Source organism: Cervus canadensis, chromosome 1 (genome assembly GCF_019320065.1).
Source record: "Cervus canadensis isolate Bull #8, Minnesota chromosome 1, ASM1932006v1, whole genome shotgun sequence".
In the NCBI taxonomy this organism is placed as follows: domain Eukaryota; kingdom Metazoa; phylum Chordata; class Mammalia; order Artiodactyla; family Cervidae; genus Cervus; species Cervus canadensis.
The window spans coordinates 118,520,003-118,538,428 of NC_057386.1; the positions used below are offsets into that span (position 1 = coordinate 118,520,003).

An 18,426-nucleotide genomic window follows, 5' to 3' on the forward strand; every position below is an offset into this window, starting at 1 on the left:
ACTGGACACATGGTAAGTGCTCAGGAAATGTTTGTTGAATGACTGAATGAGTGTCTTCTTGGTACCTGCCTCTGTCCTCTTCAGCCACCCTGGGTGCCCTGGAGTTCAGCCTTCTCTATGACCAGGACAACAGCTCCCTGCACTGCACCATCATAAAGGCCAAGGTGGGTGAGGGGGCCAAGCTGGGGACCGCTCAGAATGCTCTGGCGTTTCTAGGGGGCTTGGGGAGGGCGTGTGTTATCAGGCCTGTCTCCTGTCATGGCCTTGTCTATCTGTGACACTGACAGTAATGAGAAAGGTGCAGGAATTGGCCACGGCTAATTCCTTTAGGGGAGGACTTCCTGTGGGGATGGCCCGGGAGGGGTTTCACTTAACTGTATCTGCCTCCTGGGGAGGAAGGCAACCAAGCTTCAAGGGCAGAGCTGAGACCTGCCCCATCCACAGCCTCTGGAGGGCACCGCAGAGGTGTCACCCGGGAGGCAGTGACAGCTGATCTTGACAGCTGACATGTCACTGAACAGCTCCTTCTACAGATGTGGCTGTCAAGCTGGAGTAGCAGACAGTCAGGGGCCTATTGTTGCAGATCGGGTGCGCTAAGTTACCTCAATAGTGTCTGACTCTCTGCAGCCCTATGGGCTATAGCCTGCCAGGCTCCCCTGTCCATGCGATTTCCCAAGCAAGAATACTGGAGCGGGTTCCCATTTCCTACTCCAGGGGATCTTCCCGACCCAGAGATCAAACCCACATCTCCTGTGGCTCCTGCATTGGCAGGCAGATACTTTACCGCTGAGCCACCTGGGAAGCCCTGTTGTTGCAGATACAAGGACAGTCATCTGGTTTTCTGAGGGGGCAGGAAGGGCAGACCAGGTTGGAAGAGCATTTACACCCCACCCCCAATAACACAGTGATGTAAGGCCCTACATTATCTTGTTTAATTCTCACAGAAGCCTCTGAGGAAGAGATTGTTATTAGCCCCATTGTACAGATGGGAAAACTGAGGCTTAGAAAGTTAAAGCCTGAGGCCACTCAATGGTAAGGGATAGAGCTGGATTTGAATCTGGAGGTAATGGCCTCCAGCTTTAGAGATGGGAGAAAGCTACAACATCACAGCCCCCTTGAGACAGGGGCTTAATGACTTAGGGGCTAGGTTGGTAACAGAAACAAGAAAAGCATGTGGAAAGTGTTAGGGAATGGTAGTAACTTTGGTAAACTGGAATGTTTACCAAACCAACATGTTCCAGTTTCAATTTGAAAACCACGACATCTGCTGATTTGCAAACTCACAATCCAAGCAGACATTCCAGAAATGTTTATTAAATAGCTACTGTGTACCAGGAACTACCCTAATGCTGGAGAATGTTAGAATGAGCGAGAATAGGCTGTGCTCTCATGAACTTTGTTCTGGAAATGGATAAGAAACCATCACCATTGCATCTCCTGAGTATTATTCGGGCTTCCCTGTCGACTCAAGCAGCGAAGAATCCACCTGTAATTCAGGAGACACAGGAAACCCAGGTTCCATCCCTGGGTCAGGAAGATCCCCTGGAGAAGGAAATGACAACCCACTCAAATATTCCTCCTGGGAAATCCCATAGACGGAGGAGCCTGGTGGGCTACAGTCCATGTTGCAAAAGTTGGACATAACTGAGCGGCTGAGCAGTCCAGCACACACGAGTATTATTCACCCTCTGGGGCTTTCTACAGATTATTTTGTCCCATTTAATCTTCACAACAGACCTATGAGGAAGGTTCCATCGTCATTCCCATTCTACAGACGGGGAAGTGGAGACCCGGGGAAGTTAAGGGACTTGCTCACGTCACAGAGCCAGGACGAAGTGGAGCCGGGATTTGAACCAGTGTTGTCTTACCCACTAGGCTACCCAGCCAGATTTACCCCTTGCACCCTACTTTGTGGCCTCCTGTCCCCATATAGTACTAACAAACACTGGTCATACTTAACTTATGCCAGGACCAGAGCTCAGCCTTCACAAATGAGCTCCTTTACTCCTCCAAGAATCCCCTGGAGCATTGGCTGTGCTCAGCCCCATTGAACAGATGGGGAAACTGAGGTTCCCAGAGATCACAGGACATAACACATGGGATTGGAGATTAGTGCTCTAAAAGGAGACCATGGGAGCCCAGAGATAAGACACCCACCCAGCCAGGGCCTAGGGAGTGGACAAAGTGTATCTAATAACAAGCCCAACTTAACTCCTACCCCAGACAGACTCCTCTCCCTATGGTTGATTTGAGCCCCATGTCAGCTCTGAGAGGGACCAGACAGAGACTGTGATCTCCATCACACGGATGGAGAAACTGAGGTCTCAGAAGCAGGTGAAGAGGCCAGGGCCAGAACGCAAGCCTCCTCTCCCTAGCCTTTCCTCCTCTCCCACCCGTTCTGGGACATGTCCTTCCATCTCAGCAGCAACAGTCCAACCTTGATGGAGCACTTCCTGTGTGCCAGGCACTGTGCCAAACACTTTTACAAGTGGGAACGCATTTAGATCTTACCAGCCCATGACACATCCTGTTTGATAGGTGAGGAAAATGAGACTCAGAGAGGTTGACACTTGCCTAAGGTCACACAGCCAGTAAGTGACATGACCGGGCTTTAAACCTCATCTGCCTGACTCCAGTGCTCGTTCTGAGATGCTGCATTTCCTGTCTCTTTCTTCAGAGGAGAGAGCCCACAGGGCGGACCAGTAACTGCACATTGCCTCTGAGAGCTGAGTGCCCAAGCCCTCCCCAGGCCCTCACACCATTGCCTTCTTGTCTTACAGGGACTGAAGCCCATGGATTCGAACGGCTTGGCCGATCCCTACGTTAAGCTGCACCTCCTGCCGGGAGCCAGCAAGGTACCATATGGCCTGGGCCTCTCAGCAAGCTGGGCACATGGGCTCTGGAAAGCACCCAAGGTTCCCAGCTCAGAGCCTAAAATAGCCCTATCTGCCCCCAAGCCCCCTCTTCCCTGATTGGCAAAGTCCTTGCACGGGGTAAGGCATGGGCCAGAACCATCCTCCTTCAAGAGGCAGGGGCTCTGCTCATTTCTCCAACTCAGAAACCGGGGATCCAGTAGACAAGCAGATGCCCTCATTATGCCCTGACCTGCTCAGATATCTTCAGTGGCTCCCCAGGGCTGGCCACGGTCACCTCCCCCACTCATTTTGTGCCTCAGCCAAACATCTCTCAAAAGAGATGAATGACCCTCTCCAGATAACTTGGAAAATATTCTATCATTAAGCGAAAATGGGCCCACATCCCTCCTACCTTTCTCTCCCACTCCACCTCACCTGCTGATCATTGTTTTGCTCTGGGGAGGAAAAGTGGGATTAATTCTCCTTTCTTTGCATTGACCCCCTCAGAACACAAGGCTGGAAATGAAAGTGTGCCTTCTTGAGTTTTATTTTTTGCTTTGTGTTCATTTGACATGAATGTCCTAAAAACAAAGCTGACTATATACTTGATATATACTATACATGTGATCTTAGGAAAATGCCTTTTCAAAAATTTCTGTAAGTATCAAATGCCCCATAAGACAAAAAAGGATACACATACATGTGTGCAGGCATACACACATATCACACACACTATCTCACTCTTTTTTTGTTTAGATCAAGAAAAGACAGTCCCATCGCTTCTCAGCCTTTAGGCTAAGATCAAGTGAAGACAAGACAGTCCCATCTGGCCATGGCCAAACTAGTTGGCCACTACTCCTTCTAATCTGAGTGACATTTGCTTCTCCTTGACACTCTCCTTTGCCCACTAAATCCAAACCTACTTTGCTGAAGAATCCAATCAGTCATACATGTTAGTACGAATTAGATTTGTCACCAGGTATATTTCTAGCCTTCACTCCTAAAGTAAAAAGAAAAGTTTTGTCCCCTCCAAGGAATTTTCAGCATGGAGGATGCTATTTGGGGAAATTGAGAGAATCATCCCAATATCCCCAGAAATTATGTCTTCACTGCCTAGGAGTGAGTGACTCTCATTTCTGCCTCCCTGTCCTGGAAATAATCATTTTTCTCAAAGAAAGACATCATAGCTTTCTAATCTTTATGAAAAGGTCAGTGAGAGGGCCCAGTTCCTGCAAGGAGGAGTAGCCCACTGTCCAGTGTTGGTGATGCACCCTAGAGCCTGACTCCAACTCCCCCGAGTTGCACTCCAACTCCCCCGAGAACGTGTACTTGGGAGAACAGACCCCTGGACACTCCTAAGGGGAGTGGACTCCTAAGTCACCCAGCTCTAAATGAGCCCAAGGGATGTGGCTGCAGGGCTGGCTCCCCACTGAGGCAGGTGTCTGTCTGTCCATCTCTCTGGGTTCTAGTCCAACAAGCTTCGTACAAAAACCCTGCGGAACACCAGAAACCCCATCTGGAATGAAACTCTGGTCTACCATGGCATCACAGACGAGGACATGCAGAGGAAGACCCTCAGGTGCCTGCTGGGTGGGAGGGCAGAGACGGGGCACAGCTGGGCAGGCAAGCACACGCGGTCCCCAGGAGCTGTGCCTTAAAACACTCAGGGTAGTTTTACTTCTGAAAGATGTTATCTACTTCAAGTAGACATTTTTGAAAGTAAAGATAAGTGAAATTGTTAACATCTTGATGTCTAGACATCTGGGTTTAGCGTGTGTGTTTGTGTGTGTGTGTGTGGGTGTGTGTGTGTAAAAGTATTTTTTTAAATAAAGTTAAGTATTTTTTAAAATGTTTATAAGAATGGACCACAACTGAAGCGACTTAGCACACAATAAATGAGTATATTCTTCTGTGAAGAATTGCTGAGAAAACAAAGCTGCCTTTAAATGTTCGTCCCTTCCCCAGCCTGGGTCTCTTTTCTCCTTCTGTGAGTGTGTGTATATTCATTATGTACGTACATGGTGGTGGTGGTTTAGTCGCTCAGTCGTGTCCAACTCTTTGCAACCCCATGGACTGTAGCCTGCCAGGCTCCTCTATCCATGGGATTCTCCAGGCAAGAATACTGGAGTGGGGTGCCATGCCCTCCTCCAGGGCTACAGTCCATGGGGTCGCAAAGAGTGGGACATGACTGAGCAAGTAACACTTTTACAGAGTATTAAAAAAACCAAATACCCATGAATGCAATACTCTGTCTTTCAAAAACCTTAATATTTTGTTGTATTTGCTTCTGTTCTTTTTTGTAAAGAATTAAGCACTACAGATGCAAAGTGAAGCTCCTCTTGTATAGTCCATCCCCCACCCCTTTTCTTCTTCCTTCCCAAGGCTAACCACTATTCTGAATTCTATGGGTATCATTCCCAAGCGTATCCTATGCTTCAGCTGCATAATTATGTCTATAAACAGTATATGATATTGTTTGGCATATCTTAAAGTTTTAGATGACTGTTTACCACTTTATTTATCCAGTTCCCTCTGCACAGACATTTAGACAGCTTCCAGCTTTTCTCTATTATAAACAAATTTTCAGTGAGCATCCCTCACACTTCCTTGTGTTCAATGAGTGTTTCCTTAGGATAGAAATCAAGGAGGAATATTTGCTGGATCACAGGATATGGGGTGTGGGTCTTTTTAATTTTACAAGACATACAAAGTGCTCTTCAAAGGGGCTGTTCCAACTACATTCCTATCAGCTACAAAATTACCTTAAGCACACATTTTTATAGCAGTGTAACATCCATTTATAAAAGTGCACATGGGAAAAGTGTACAGATAGATGAATTTTCACAAAGTGAACACACTGAGTTAAGAAAACAGAACACACCCAGAATCACCACCTCATCATACATCTCTTGTTATAGAATTGAAATACTGAAATAATAAATAATACTAAAAATATTGAAACTCCCTTAAAAAAAAAAACAAAAACAAAAAAAAAGAAAACAGAACATCCCTGGACCACGGAAGCCCTCCCCTGGTGTCCCTTTTCAGTGAGGACCTTTCCCCGCAGGGGGTTCACCACCCTTACTGCTAACAGGACAGGTTCACTTAGTCTAGTTCTGTACTTTATACAATGAAATCATACCACATCATTCTTTTACGTCTGTCTTCTTTCATGTGATAGTCACCCGAGTTGTGTGTAGTTGTAAGTTGTTCTTTCTCATTGCTATTTAGTATTTCATTGTGTGGATACAACATGGTTTCATTTATTCGTTCTACTGTTAATGGGCATTTGGTTGATTTTCTGTTTGGGGCTATTACAAGTAGTGCTGCTATTTTAGTAGCTGTTTCTCGCATAAATTTCTGTCGTATACACACCTGGGAGTGTAATGACTGAACCGCAGTATATGTATATGTTTACTGTAGTAGAAACTGCCAGTTTTCCATAGTTTTAGCAGAAACTGTTTTTACACTCCAACAAGCAATGTATGGGAGTTCCAGCCACGTCCTCATCAACGCTTTTCCACTTTGGCCATTCTGCTGAGTGTGTAGGGGTGTCACATGGTGGTTTTTGCATTTCCCTGGTGAGTATTTACAACATTATTTTCAATATGCACTGTTAACATTTCCAGGACTATTTCATAATTTTCTTAAGATGTCTCCCCATTATAGAATACTTATGTTATTTCTGCTTTTTCAGAATTACAAAGAAAACTGTAGTAAGGATCTTTAGTTACATATTTTTGCACTTATGTCTTCAAGATAAATGCCTAGAAGTGGCATTGCTAGGTCAAAAATTGCTAGGTCAAGACTATTTTTACGTCTTTGGAGACACATTGTCCTGTAGAAAGGATGGTGTTGTTCACACCCCTACTGGCTGAATGGTGTGGACACATGGGGCTCAGAAGGAGGGTGTTCTAACCCTCTAGAACGATGAACCTTGTTCAGCAATTTTTTTTTTATTGGAGTATACTCGTTCAACAAATGCTGATGGCCTAGAAGCAAGGTGCTGTTAGTTCCCATCTGCCCCCTTTGCCTTGGTGAGGGGGAGGCTCCTTCCTTCCTCTTAGTATATGTCAGGAAGAATTACCATGCCTCAGCTGGTCCTCTGGGCCTCCTGAGGTACCTTGCTCGTGAGTAGCCATTGTTGTGTCTCTGGCGTACGTAACGCTGTACAGAGTGAACGGCAGAAGACCACACAGTGACCCAGGATGCAGGAGCTTAGCCCTGGCTCTGCCCCTTGGGTGCTGTTTACTGACTCTCTGTGACCCCACGGCCTGTAGCCTGCCTGACTCCTCCATCCATGGGGTTCTCCAGGCAAGAATACTGCAGTGGGCTGCCGTCTCCGCCCTTACTAGGGAAAAATTATTCAGCCTTCCTGGGCCCCAGTGTCCCTCTCCAAAGTGGAAAACTCAAGAGCTTTTGGAGAAGAGAAAGGAGTAAGTGAGAAGAGGTCCTGGCCTAACTTTGCAAAATATGCTGCTGAAATGGCCATAAAGCAGATGAAAAGGGGGCTGAGCTTCATTACTCATCAGGGAAATGTAAATTAATACTACAAGGAGATAGATACTATGGCCTACTAATGCTAAAGTTAAAACTGACAAAATTGAAATTAGAATGAAGAACAACCAGGACCTGAATAAACTACTGGTAGGAATATAATTGGAGGAATCACTTTGGAAAACTGTTTAAATGTTTCTACTAAGGTTAAATTTGTGTGTTTAACCTCAGGAGAAACTTGGCTCAGCCTTACCCAATAGAAACACACACATGTGCATACAAAAAGACATGAATGTGAATATTCCTTGCAGCTTCATTCATAGCAACTAGAACTAGCTCAAAACCAAATGCCCATACGTAGCAATATTATTAGAGTATATTTACATGATGGAATACTATACAACCAAAACAAGGACGAATTACTATAGACATGGATGAATCTCACAGACAATGTTGAACAAAAGAAGCCAAATGTAAAAGAATCCATACATCTGATTTTATTTATATGCAGGTCAAAAAAAGACACTGAACCTTGCCAAGGGGACAAAATGGTTATCTTTGAGGAAGTTAGTGACTAGGAGGAATCATGAGGGTCTTCTGGCAGCTGAAATGTTCTATATCTTGATCTGTCTGAGTGGTGCTTACGTGGGTGTATGCATATTCAAAAATCCAGCAAGCTAAAAATTTTAAGTTTTGTGCATGTTACTGGTCGCTAAGTTATACAGTGATCAAGAAGAAATTAAAAATACCTGTTCAATAAATAGGAGGTTGTATTATTCCTGTGCACATTTTACGTTCCCTACCATCATCAGTCACAGCTCTTGGTACATAATAGGTGCTCAATACATGCTCTTTTTTTAAAAATCCCCATCCTTTGTATTGACCACAGAATCTCTGTCTGTGATGAGGACAAATTCGGCCATAATGAGTTTATTGGTGAGACCAGATTCTCCCTCAAGAAACTGAAGCCCAATCAGAGGAAGAACTTCAACATCTGTCTGGAGCGGGTGATCCCGGTGAGTGCCTATGCCCTGAGGGTTCAGTGAGGGAGAGGGTGGGATAGAGCTGTCAGGTGCCAGACAGGAGAGGGGCTGCAGCAGCTTTGGGGAGGAGGGTGAAGATTTCAGCTCAGAAATCAGGGTTGCCTCCTGGCTATGCCTTCTTCCAACCCTGGTTAGCATCACTTCTGAAGGGCAGTGTGGTGTGGCAGGGTGGTCTGCCTGAGTTCAAAGCCCTGCCATGTCCCTGCTCCCTGGCCTTCGCCAAGGGTCTGAACTATTCTGGGCCTCAGTTTTTCTTGTCTATAAAATGGGCATCACAACAGCACCTGCCTCGTAGGAGGGTTGTGTGAAAGACATAACTAAAACAACCTTGCACATAATGGGCATTCATAAATTAACTCTTGTTACTATAGAAAATAATACTGCCTTACCCACCTGTCAGTCAAGAAGTTCATAAAGCATTGCAGAGATTCACAGAAGGCAGGATAGCATAGCACTTAAGAGCATGGGCTCTGGAGCCAGACTGGGTTTGAGTCCCAGTTTCTGCCACTTACAGTATAACTTGAATCCCTTGGCTTAACCCCTCTGTGCTTCAGTTTTCTTATCTGTAAAATGGGAAAATACGGTACTAACCTCATATGGTCTTTTAAGGATTGGTGTGAGAGTACATGTAAAGCATTACAACTGCTATTGTGAGATGTGATACTCACCTTTTGAGAAAGAACCAGAACCACACAGGCTGTTCAATTGGGCTGCACCTCAGAATCAACTGGAGATAGTAAAACCAGAGCTTTACAAAATAGATTTTGTGGAGGATCTCCCTGGATATTCTGACTTAGCGAGGAAGGGTGAGATCTAGCAATCTGTATTTTTAGAGATAATCCAACCTACCCAGTTGTTCTTTTTTTTTTTTAACCTCTGAGCCCCCTGAGGACCAGAAAGAGGAGGGAGTTGCTAAGATACACCACGAGTCGGTAACTCTGCTCTCAGACACCGGCCGTAGCCCAGTTTTCCTGCAGTGACCAGTGTGCCTCTTCACGGGGCACTGAGCCAGTGCCCCCATGGAGGTGCCCGCAGCATCCTCCCACCAGATGGCCAGCCTCAGGAGGGACTCTCATGCATGCCACACCATGTTCTATAGCACAGAGAAAGCAACAAGGAAAACTTTACACTGGATGCCAGGCTCCAGTAAATCGCCAGATGTGCCTAGGAAGGAAGCCTTTCCTCTGGGTCTTTGCCTGGTAAAAGCTGGCTCTTCAGGCTTCATCTCCCTCCCCCTCACTCAGTGAGTCCAGTTGGTCAAGACAGGGCCAGTCCCCGATTCGGGTCTTCAGCTCCTGGGCCTGCCCATCTGGCTGTGATGGACACAGCCAGTCCCAGAGGCACGGAGGTGGCAGCGCAGGCCTGCGCTGGCCCCAGAACCCTGCTGATCTTTGCTCTTAACCCTCTCACCATTGACTCCCTTCATGTGTCCCACCAAGGACAGAGACCTCCTAAGCACTGTGCCTTCTCCTCTGGACCTCAGTTTCCTCGTCTCTGAAGGGGAGAGGATGGATTTAACCAGTGCTTTTCACATTCTGTTCCCCAAAGGAGCCATGGGGGAAGAAGCATCTGGTGGACCAGATCTCAAGACCCCTGTGCCACTTCAACCAGAGCAGACAAAACCTTATCTGTTTTGTGGATCTGGTAGTCTGCCACTTACTGATAGTGTCATCATCTGCAACATGGGGACATTAATACAATCTACATCATAGGCTGTTGTGCATTAACATGGTCTCTCAAATGGTTAGCATTTTATATATGTATATATTAGCTGAAAGGGGGAGTGCTGGAGGGCGACTGAAGCTTGGAGGACCTCTCCTCATGGCTCTGGATGCTAGTGGAGGGGAGGAGAAGAGGTCTCCGGTCTTTCTTGAGTAGGGCAGTGAGCCCGATTGACAGTGCTATTTTTCTTTTCTATCTCCCTCCTCAAGATGAAGCGTGCTGGAACCACCGGGTCAGCCCGAGGCATGGCCCTCTATGAGGAGGAGGTGAGCACTGAGTAAAATGGAAAAATACAGTTGAAGCCACAGTCGGGGTTTGGCATCTCCGTTTTCTCTCCCTCCCTGGTCCCTTTCCCACTCTTTGTCTCCAAACCACCTGCCTGTTGGTTCATAATGAGAGGTGCCCTTGCCCAGGGCATTAGAACATGAGACCAGGAGCATGCTCTTCACACCTGGAGCCCCCTCAGGAGACACCCTCATGTTCCTTGGCCTTGTTTGCAGAAGCTCTTCTAGTAATTCTGCTGCACTAGGGCATTGCCACGCGCCCCTTGGGAAGGCAGGGCAGGTTCTTTAAGCTGTGCATCTGGCAGAGGCTCGAGTTGGGCTTCACAGCCATGCCCTCGGTCCCAGGCACTCCACTTTTGAGAAGACTGGTTGGATGGGGGGTTCTGAGTTCAGAATCAGGCTGGCATCAGGTTCAGGCTCAGTGTATGCCCAGAGTCAGACTTAGTCTGTGACTAAGTCAGAATAAAGCCACCGGCCCCCATGTGCCTAGGACTGGGCCTCTTGGCTTTCATCGTTTGCTCCTCCCTGGAGGTTGGAGGGGAGTCTCTGCTGTTCATGGTGCTGAACTGCACTCGTGCCGGCCCAAGTCCTCCTACTTTCCACAGACTCTCTTAATGATCACCATCCATGTTCCCGGACCCCATCCGTCCTAGACCCACACACCCTCTTCTACTGCAGCAGGTGGAGCGTATTGGTGACATAGAGGAACGTGGCAAGATCCTGGTGTCCCTCATGTACAGCACACAGCAGGGAGGCCTCATCGTGGGCATCATACGCTGCGTGCACCTGGCGGCCATGGATGCCAATGGCTACTCAGATCCATTTGTCAAGCTGTGAGTCAATGCCGGGGCCTGTCAATGGGCCCGAGCTGGGGTCCTAGGTCCTTGCAAATGGAGAACTAGAGAGCTTCCCCAAGATCATTTTACATTGAAGCCCAGAGAGGGCAAAGAACCTGTCCAAGGTCACACAGCGAGACAGATGCCCAGCTTAAGAGGTAATCAGTAGTGAAGCCCCAGACACCATCATCCAGGTTCTCAATGATCCACTGGGAGAAAGCCCTGGCTAAGAGCACAGACTCCAGAGGCAACAGCTGGCTTGAGCCCCCAGCTATGTGACTGGAGGCACATGTCCCTCAGTTTCCTTATATGTAAACGGGCAGTTATACCATCTAGGGTTTGTTGAGGATTAAATGTGCATAAGGCGCTTAGGTAACATCTGGCACCAGGTAAATGCTCTAATGCACACTGGTCATTATTAATGTTGATTCACTTTCTGATCTGTTCATTAATTATTCTCCTGACACTAGTTGGACATTTAGGGTCATCAGGAGGCTATTCCTATTCATTAAACTTCATTCATAATAGCCTCTTATGTCTCCTCTCAGCTGGCTGAAACCAGACATGGGAAAGAAAGCCAAACACAAGACTCAAATTAAGAAGAAAACCTTGAATCCTGAATTTAATGAGGTATGGTTGTCCCATTTTTTGTCATATGCTATAATAGTTCCTATATGTGAAGGTGGAAAAAATTTCCTGCTAGAAAGTTGTAAAGCACATTTTTTTAGAAAAAGCTTTCTTTCATAGATCACCTTGAATTATCTAAAGAAGGAATGAGTTCCTCATCACTGGAGGGAAATCAAGCCTAAGACAAAAGCCTATAGATTTGGAATGTCAAAGGGAAGATGCTGTGTTTGGAGAGAGAATGTCTTTATCAACTCTAATTGTGTATAATACTGATATTTGAGGAAATAAATAGGAGCAGTTGTCCCCCTTACCAGCCACCCAGGTGGCACCGCCCTCTCCCTCTCCCTCAATTCCCAGATCCTTCCAATGCATCCAGTCCTGCTAAAGCCACTCTCCAGATACCCATTTAAGGTGTTCCTTCCTCTTGTCAGGGACCTAAATCCTCAACTCTTGGGCACTAGGTTATGGTCCAGCCACGCAGCTGGTAGGTGAAGCCATTAAAGTGGTGATTTAGAAAAAAAAATTGTTAATAAATAAAGAATAAAGTGGTGATGTAGAAACAACTGCTAACACGCAAAATTGTTTTTTACCATGTTATAAAATGGAAAAAGGAAACCACAGTACAGTATATTCATATTGTATTTCTATAATTTAATATTTGAATATTTCATATGATATAAAATTCAAATTAATATTCACATTGGTTTTTTAAGACATACACCAATATGGTCACACATGGGGAACGTTGACCGTGGTCATTCTTGGGTAGATAGATTACAAGTTTGGTTTTGGGTTTTTGTAGGGAGGCCAGGGTTGCTTCCATGTTTGTTTTAAAAGTGAACATGAGTGAACTTTATGATTGGGCAGAAGAGTTATTGAAAAAATCAGGTTATCTGAAAATATAAACACCTAAACCTCAACTACCTTTAATCTCTGAGTGATGAAGAGGGAGGAAAACCACTTCAGAAGCTATCGGAATGGAAGGACTGGGTTCATGTCTGTCTACCTTCAAGGAAATGTGAGCAGAATCAGCCTTCTTAGAAAAACCCCACCAGTCTTCCCAACTTCAAGCAGTCATTGAAAAGAGAATTACAGGGCCTGGGCGGCCTTGTTGTACAGAGTGTGTGTTGAAAGCGGATTATCAGGCCTGGGGTAAAGGCCCCCTTGATTCCAAATAGCCAACACAAGGGCCTCCCCTTGGTCCAAGCACCCCTAGGACTCAGCCTCTTAGCTCCTGATGCTGAAGGTTCAGAGAACCCTGTCACTCACATGCCCTCCTCTGCTGCGTCTAGGAATTTTTCTATGACATCAAACACAGTGACCTGGCGAAGAAGTCACTGGACATCTCAGTCTGGGACTATGACATCGGCAAGTCCAATGATTACATTGGTGAGTGCTCCCAACTCCCGGGCAAAACGCTATCCTCTATCCTCCCAAGAGAAGAGAGCCTTACCCAGGGATGCAGAGGTTTGAGGACCCTGCTTTACTCTGGCAATTGCTTTGTCCAAATGCAAAGTCAGGACCCAGGGTCCTCATTTGGGTCCAATTTGGGTTACAAAGCTGGGAAGATTGGATCATGATTGGTTATTTGCTGAACAAATCACCTCCAGTGGAATAAACAATTGCAGAGGAGAGGAGTGTGTGGCCTCTGCAGAAAATAGGGTGCAAAGGACATCTCCTTAGTCTACTGGCAAGTTCAGGATGAAGGTTCTATTGTTCCCAATCCCCCTCCAAATAATAAGGAAGCACCATCATTACCTGTGGAGCAGGGAGGGAATTCCAGACAATGGATACAGCTCCAGCAAAGGAGTGTAGGCAGGATTGATCAGGGTGATGAAACTGACTCCTTGGAAATGCATGATGAGTCCCCACAAGTGGTGAGAGAGAATTTCAGTGAGCAGAGTGGTGATTTTCAAAAGGTTTTTGGGGACTTTCCTGGTGGTCCAGAGATTAAGAATTCTCTGGATTCACCTCCCAATGCAGAAAATGTGGGTTTGATCTCTGGTCAGGGAGCTAGGATCCCACATGCCAAAAACATAAAACAGGAGCAATATTATAACATATTCAATAAAGACTTAAAAAAAAATAAAGAAGGTCTTGAAAAATAGACAATGTAGTTATGACTTGATGCCCCAGTAGGGAGCCGTTGCAGGCTCTTAAGCAGGGAGTCTGTAGACAAAGAAAACCAGTGGTAATAATAACATCCCAACCACAACTTCCAGGAGAAAGGATGGATCCCAAGTGGCTGGGGGGACGGGGGTTGGTCACTGCTTGGTGGTAGGTTTTCCCCCAGCTAGACATTTGGGTCTAGAATGAGATTCCCGTGCATCCCTCCACTCCAACCACCTGCCCTGTCTTTCCCTCTTGTCCTCCAGGAGGCTGCCAGCTGGGGATCTCAGCCAAGGGAGAGCGCTTAAAACACTGGTACGAGTGTCTGAAAAACAAGGACAAGAAGATTGAACGCTGGCACCAGCTACAGAATGAGAACCATGTGTCGAGTGATTAGGATGGCGCCCAGGTCCCCAACTCCATGCCCGAACCTTGTGCCCCTCACCCCCACCCCCAGCCTGCCCCAGCTGCCCATTGCATTCTGATCTCTCTTCTCAACACCTTCCCCACCCATCCCTCCTGGAACCTGCCTTTGAGGTCTCTCCTGCACCGCGGACATTGCCACCAATAACCTCCGCTCTCCGCGAGGCTGCGATGCGGGCTCTGAATCCAGCCCGTCTCTGATCCCTCCCGGATGGGGCCGTAGGGATGGGGAGAATTTCACAAGGAGGTTGTTCATTTAACAACCTCTCAGCCTGGGTGAATTACAGAGGCTCTTCATCATTTAGGACTGTTTTTAGACCCTCCTGGCCTTGGACACACCTAACATCCATCCACCTATACCCTCAGCTGTCCCCAGAGCCAGACAAGGTCATGAGGATGAGCCCTGGGACAGAAATGGAGCATCCCAGCTCCCTCACCCCCCACCTCTTCACATCATACACTCAATTGCCACAAAACAGACCCGTGTGTTTAAACTCTCCAGTGACTAGGAACACACTTCCCGTCTCTAGATGCATCAAGAAATGACCATGCAGAATATCCCAAGGGACTGGGTAGCCCCCCTCTTTCAGAGTGTTCCCTATTTGCTTCCTAGCAGAAACTAGCCCCGTTCTGTACCACCCCTCTCCCACTTCTCCTTCCTTTCGCCCGATGCCACATTCACCTCTTTCTTCCTCACCCCCTTATCTCTTCTCTCCACCCCCACCTCTTGCCCCTTCTTTCCCCCTCTCTGTGGGGATAGAATAGCAAAAGCAAAAACGTATCTCTTAACACAGGCTCACCTCCTCGCCTCCTCTCAGAATGCTGAACCACCACGTAGGTAGGTCCGTGCTCCTGTAACCCCTTCTCCCCTGGCAGAGCCGGGTGGACTTGGCCCTCGGGCCGCTCGCTAGCACTGCCCCGGTGCATGGCAGCCTCCAGCAAGCTGTGTAGACGCTCCGCGTAGAGGGCCTTTCTCGGCCCCTGGCCTCCCCAGGTGGGCGCAGAAAGTATTCAAACCAGAGCCCTGGTTTCCAGGGGGCCTCTCCATAGAAGCCGCCGGCTTTCTCCTTCCTTTGCTCTTAGTTAAATGAACACGTGACCGGTTCCCCCCCCCACCCCCGCCCCTCTCTCTCTCTCTCTCTCTCTCCCTCTGACTCTCTGACTCTCTTGTATCCTACGTCTCACTCAGAATCGCCTCTGGTCTCTCTGTCCCTCTCTGTCTCTTTATCTCTTGCGCCCTGTTCATTGTGTTGGGAGAGTAAAACATCATCGTGCACATAAAATGTTAGAAAGTGACAGATCCTGACCCAAAGGCTTTTGTTCCATCCTGGATTGTTCAGTCTTTCTAAAAGTTAAAAAAAAAAAATTGTTTTAAAAGAGGAAAAGGCAATGAGGCCAAACTTTATAAGATTTGAGGTCAGGTCATCTCTAGTGCCCTGCAAGAAAGGTTTGATTTTTTTCCCTCAATTTCCAGTAAGTCTTCCTCCATGAAAATCACCCTGTTCTCTCCAAAACCCCACCATTTTCTACAGAAGTAGCCAGATGGACACTAAAACCCTCACTGTCTCCAAACGCACACCTGTTAGCCTTCCATTTCAGGGCCTTCCACTCCTAGCTCCCTTGACAAGTCATTGGAAGGCATCGATTTCTTGCCTTGAATAACCATTTTCTAGATGCCAGGCACTTCACCTTCTCCACGATGGCCAGCAGCTTCCTGGCTGCCATCTTCCCCACTGACCCTCTCTCTCCCCAGGGGCCCCCTTGGTGCCCATACTCAGCCCACCTCCTTCTCATGGTTTGCCCTTAGGAGAAAGCATGCTGGCTGTGTTGCCCAGGCCTAACGCTGGTATTGGCGCTGGACTCAGCATGCGGCTAGCTCACAGTGCCTCAGTCCAGGCGCGCCCCCTCCCTGACAGATGTAAGTACCTTCCTGCCTAGAACACACACACACACACACACACACACGCCCTCTGGTGCATGCAGAACCACCCATCGCCTTTCTTTGTGATGATGTAGCCAAAAATAAAGTAGGAATATCCAGGAAAACCGGTGGCCTGGGCTTTTGTCCTCTCTGGTTTCTGGAAGCTTTCTCTTCCCGCCGACATGCATGATGCCTACTCAGATAGTCAGTATTTAATGCACATTTACTGTGTTGCAGCCACTGGGGTTACAACACTGAACAAGGCAGATGTGGTCCCCAAGTCCATGAAGTGTGCTTTCTGATGGATTTCATTTTGGAAAGGTGGGCTCCAGCCAACTTGGCTGAGCTCACACCCTTCTGGAAGAATGCTTTTTGCTGGTGTCCACTCAATAAGAAGGGAACATCCTCCTCTTCTCCTGCCTAGCCCAGCCTTGGGGAAAAACACCTAGTGGTTGTGGAATCAGATAATGTCAAGGCTGAAAGAGACCGCAGATTTGAGCCAGAGTCTAGTTCAGTCAACTCACTTATCTGACAGATGAATAACCCAAAGTCCGGAGAAGGGAATGGCACACCCAACGTCTCATGGCCGCAATGCCAGGAAAGGAGCTAGATCAGTGGACTCTGTCTGTGTGCACTGCTCTTAACGCACCAATCCAAAGAGGCAACTCACCAAACACCTCCTTTGTATTCTAGCACTTTCCATCCTGCGGTGAGCCTTTTCAGAGAGGACCCCTCATTTGAGATTCTCATTGGTCCTGAATGTGAGCTAGTAAGTAAACTAACTTTTCAGAAGGATTTGGAAACTCCCTGCAAATGAAATTTTTCAGCTTATACCAAAAGTGCTTAAGCAACTCATCAGGAAGGTTGGTTACCTCTCAGAAGGAGCTGACAGTTCCATCCAAGGGAAACTTCTCTTCCATGCCAAGTTTGAGGCAGTTTCCTTTTCTCATCCCCAAAAGGGTGGTTTTCAAGGTTGGGAACAGAAGCTGGCATATTAGAATCACCTGGGGAGATTTTTTTTTTTTCAAACTACCGTTGTTTGCCCTGCCACCTTCTCTGCTCCCTTCAGATTCTGCTACACCCTGGGGACCAGAGATGTGTTTGAAAACATTTCCTGTTTGATGGCTTGGTCTTCCCACCTCCATCATGACTTTGCAAACCTCTGCCCTAAAAGTCCATCATCTTGCCTCCGATTCCGTCAGCTGCCACCAGGAGGAGAGAGGTGTCCATTAGGGCCACAGAGCTTTCTCGGGAATGGCAGAGACCCGAGTTACCACTCTTTCCTGAGCTCATGATGCACCACTAGACACTACTGCTGAGAAAGATTGAGGGCAGGAGGAGAAGGGGACGACAGAGGATGAGATGGTTGGATGGCATCACCAGCTCGAAGGACGTGAGTTTGAGCGAGCTCCAGGGGTTGGTGATGGACAGGGAAGCCTGGCATGCTGCAGTCCATGGGGTCGCGAAGAATCAGACATGACTGAGTGACTGAACTAACTCACTTTCCACAGAACCCGGCATCCACCACCGGTAAGTCCAGAGCAGCTGAAGAGAAGCCTAATTTCTACCTCTAAAATGGTTCATCTCCTTACCCGGGCATGGGGACACCCTTAACGGGCTAAGATGAATATACAAGAGGAAAGTTTTCATATATATCATTACACCTAACTTGACTAATTTTCTTTGTCCCCACTGAAACCAAATATATCATAAGAGGGGATGCTGTGTCCTAAAAATCACCAGACCAGGAAAGCACACCAGTTATTTAATCCTCTCAATGTGACATTCAGATCCTGTCACTTCCTAGCTGTGGAACTTCAGCTGAGCCTCAGTTTCTTCACATGGAAAATGGGGACAATAATAAAGACCTCAAATAGGTGAGGCCAAGTTGTCAAGGTCTGGTCTCCCCTCCGGGTTGACAAAGGTGAAGATCGAGGGACTGGTGGCTTCTGGTGAAAGCTGGGCACGAGCCAAGTGGACTAAACACCCAGGTCTCTGAACCCCCCTGGGCTGGCCCAACCTCAGCTCAGTCAGACTTGCCAGGGGCCTTGCCTGATAAGGTTAATTAATAATAATAATCCAAGCACCATGGAAACAGAAATGGCTGTC

The 18,426-nt window shown here is 47.3% G+C and overlaps 1 protein-coding gene across 5 annotated transcripts in view; it reads left to right on the top strand.

The window, feature by feature from the left end:
* The window catches only part of RPH3A (rabphilin 3A), a 265,132-nt gene extending 248,690 nt beyond the window's left edge, over positions 1-16,442 (top strand). For all 5 annotated transcript variants that reach the window (XM_043439517.1, XM_043439522.1, XM_043439527.1 and 2 more), the window contains 9 exons: positions 85-164; positions 2,781-2,855; positions 4,325-4,434; positions 8,242-8,368; positions 10,327-10,383; positions 11,080-11,234; positions 11,786-11,867; positions 13,157-13,253; positions 14,240-16,442. In XM_043439517.1, the coding sequence (XP_043295452.1) occupies positions 85-164; positions 2,781-2,855; positions 4,325-4,434; positions 8,242-8,368; positions 10,327-10,383; positions 11,080-11,234; positions 11,786-11,867; positions 13,157-13,253; positions 14,240-14,370 (914 nt within the window). In that variant the 3' untranslated portion in view covers positions 14,371-16,442. The remainder of the gene's footprint in view (positions 1-84; positions 165-2,780; positions 2,856-4,324; positions 4,435-8,241; positions 8,369-10,326; positions 10,384-11,079; positions 11,235-11,785; positions 11,868-13,156; positions 13,254-14,239) is intronic.
* The last annotated feature ends 1,984 nt before the right edge of the window (positions 16,443-18,426 follow it).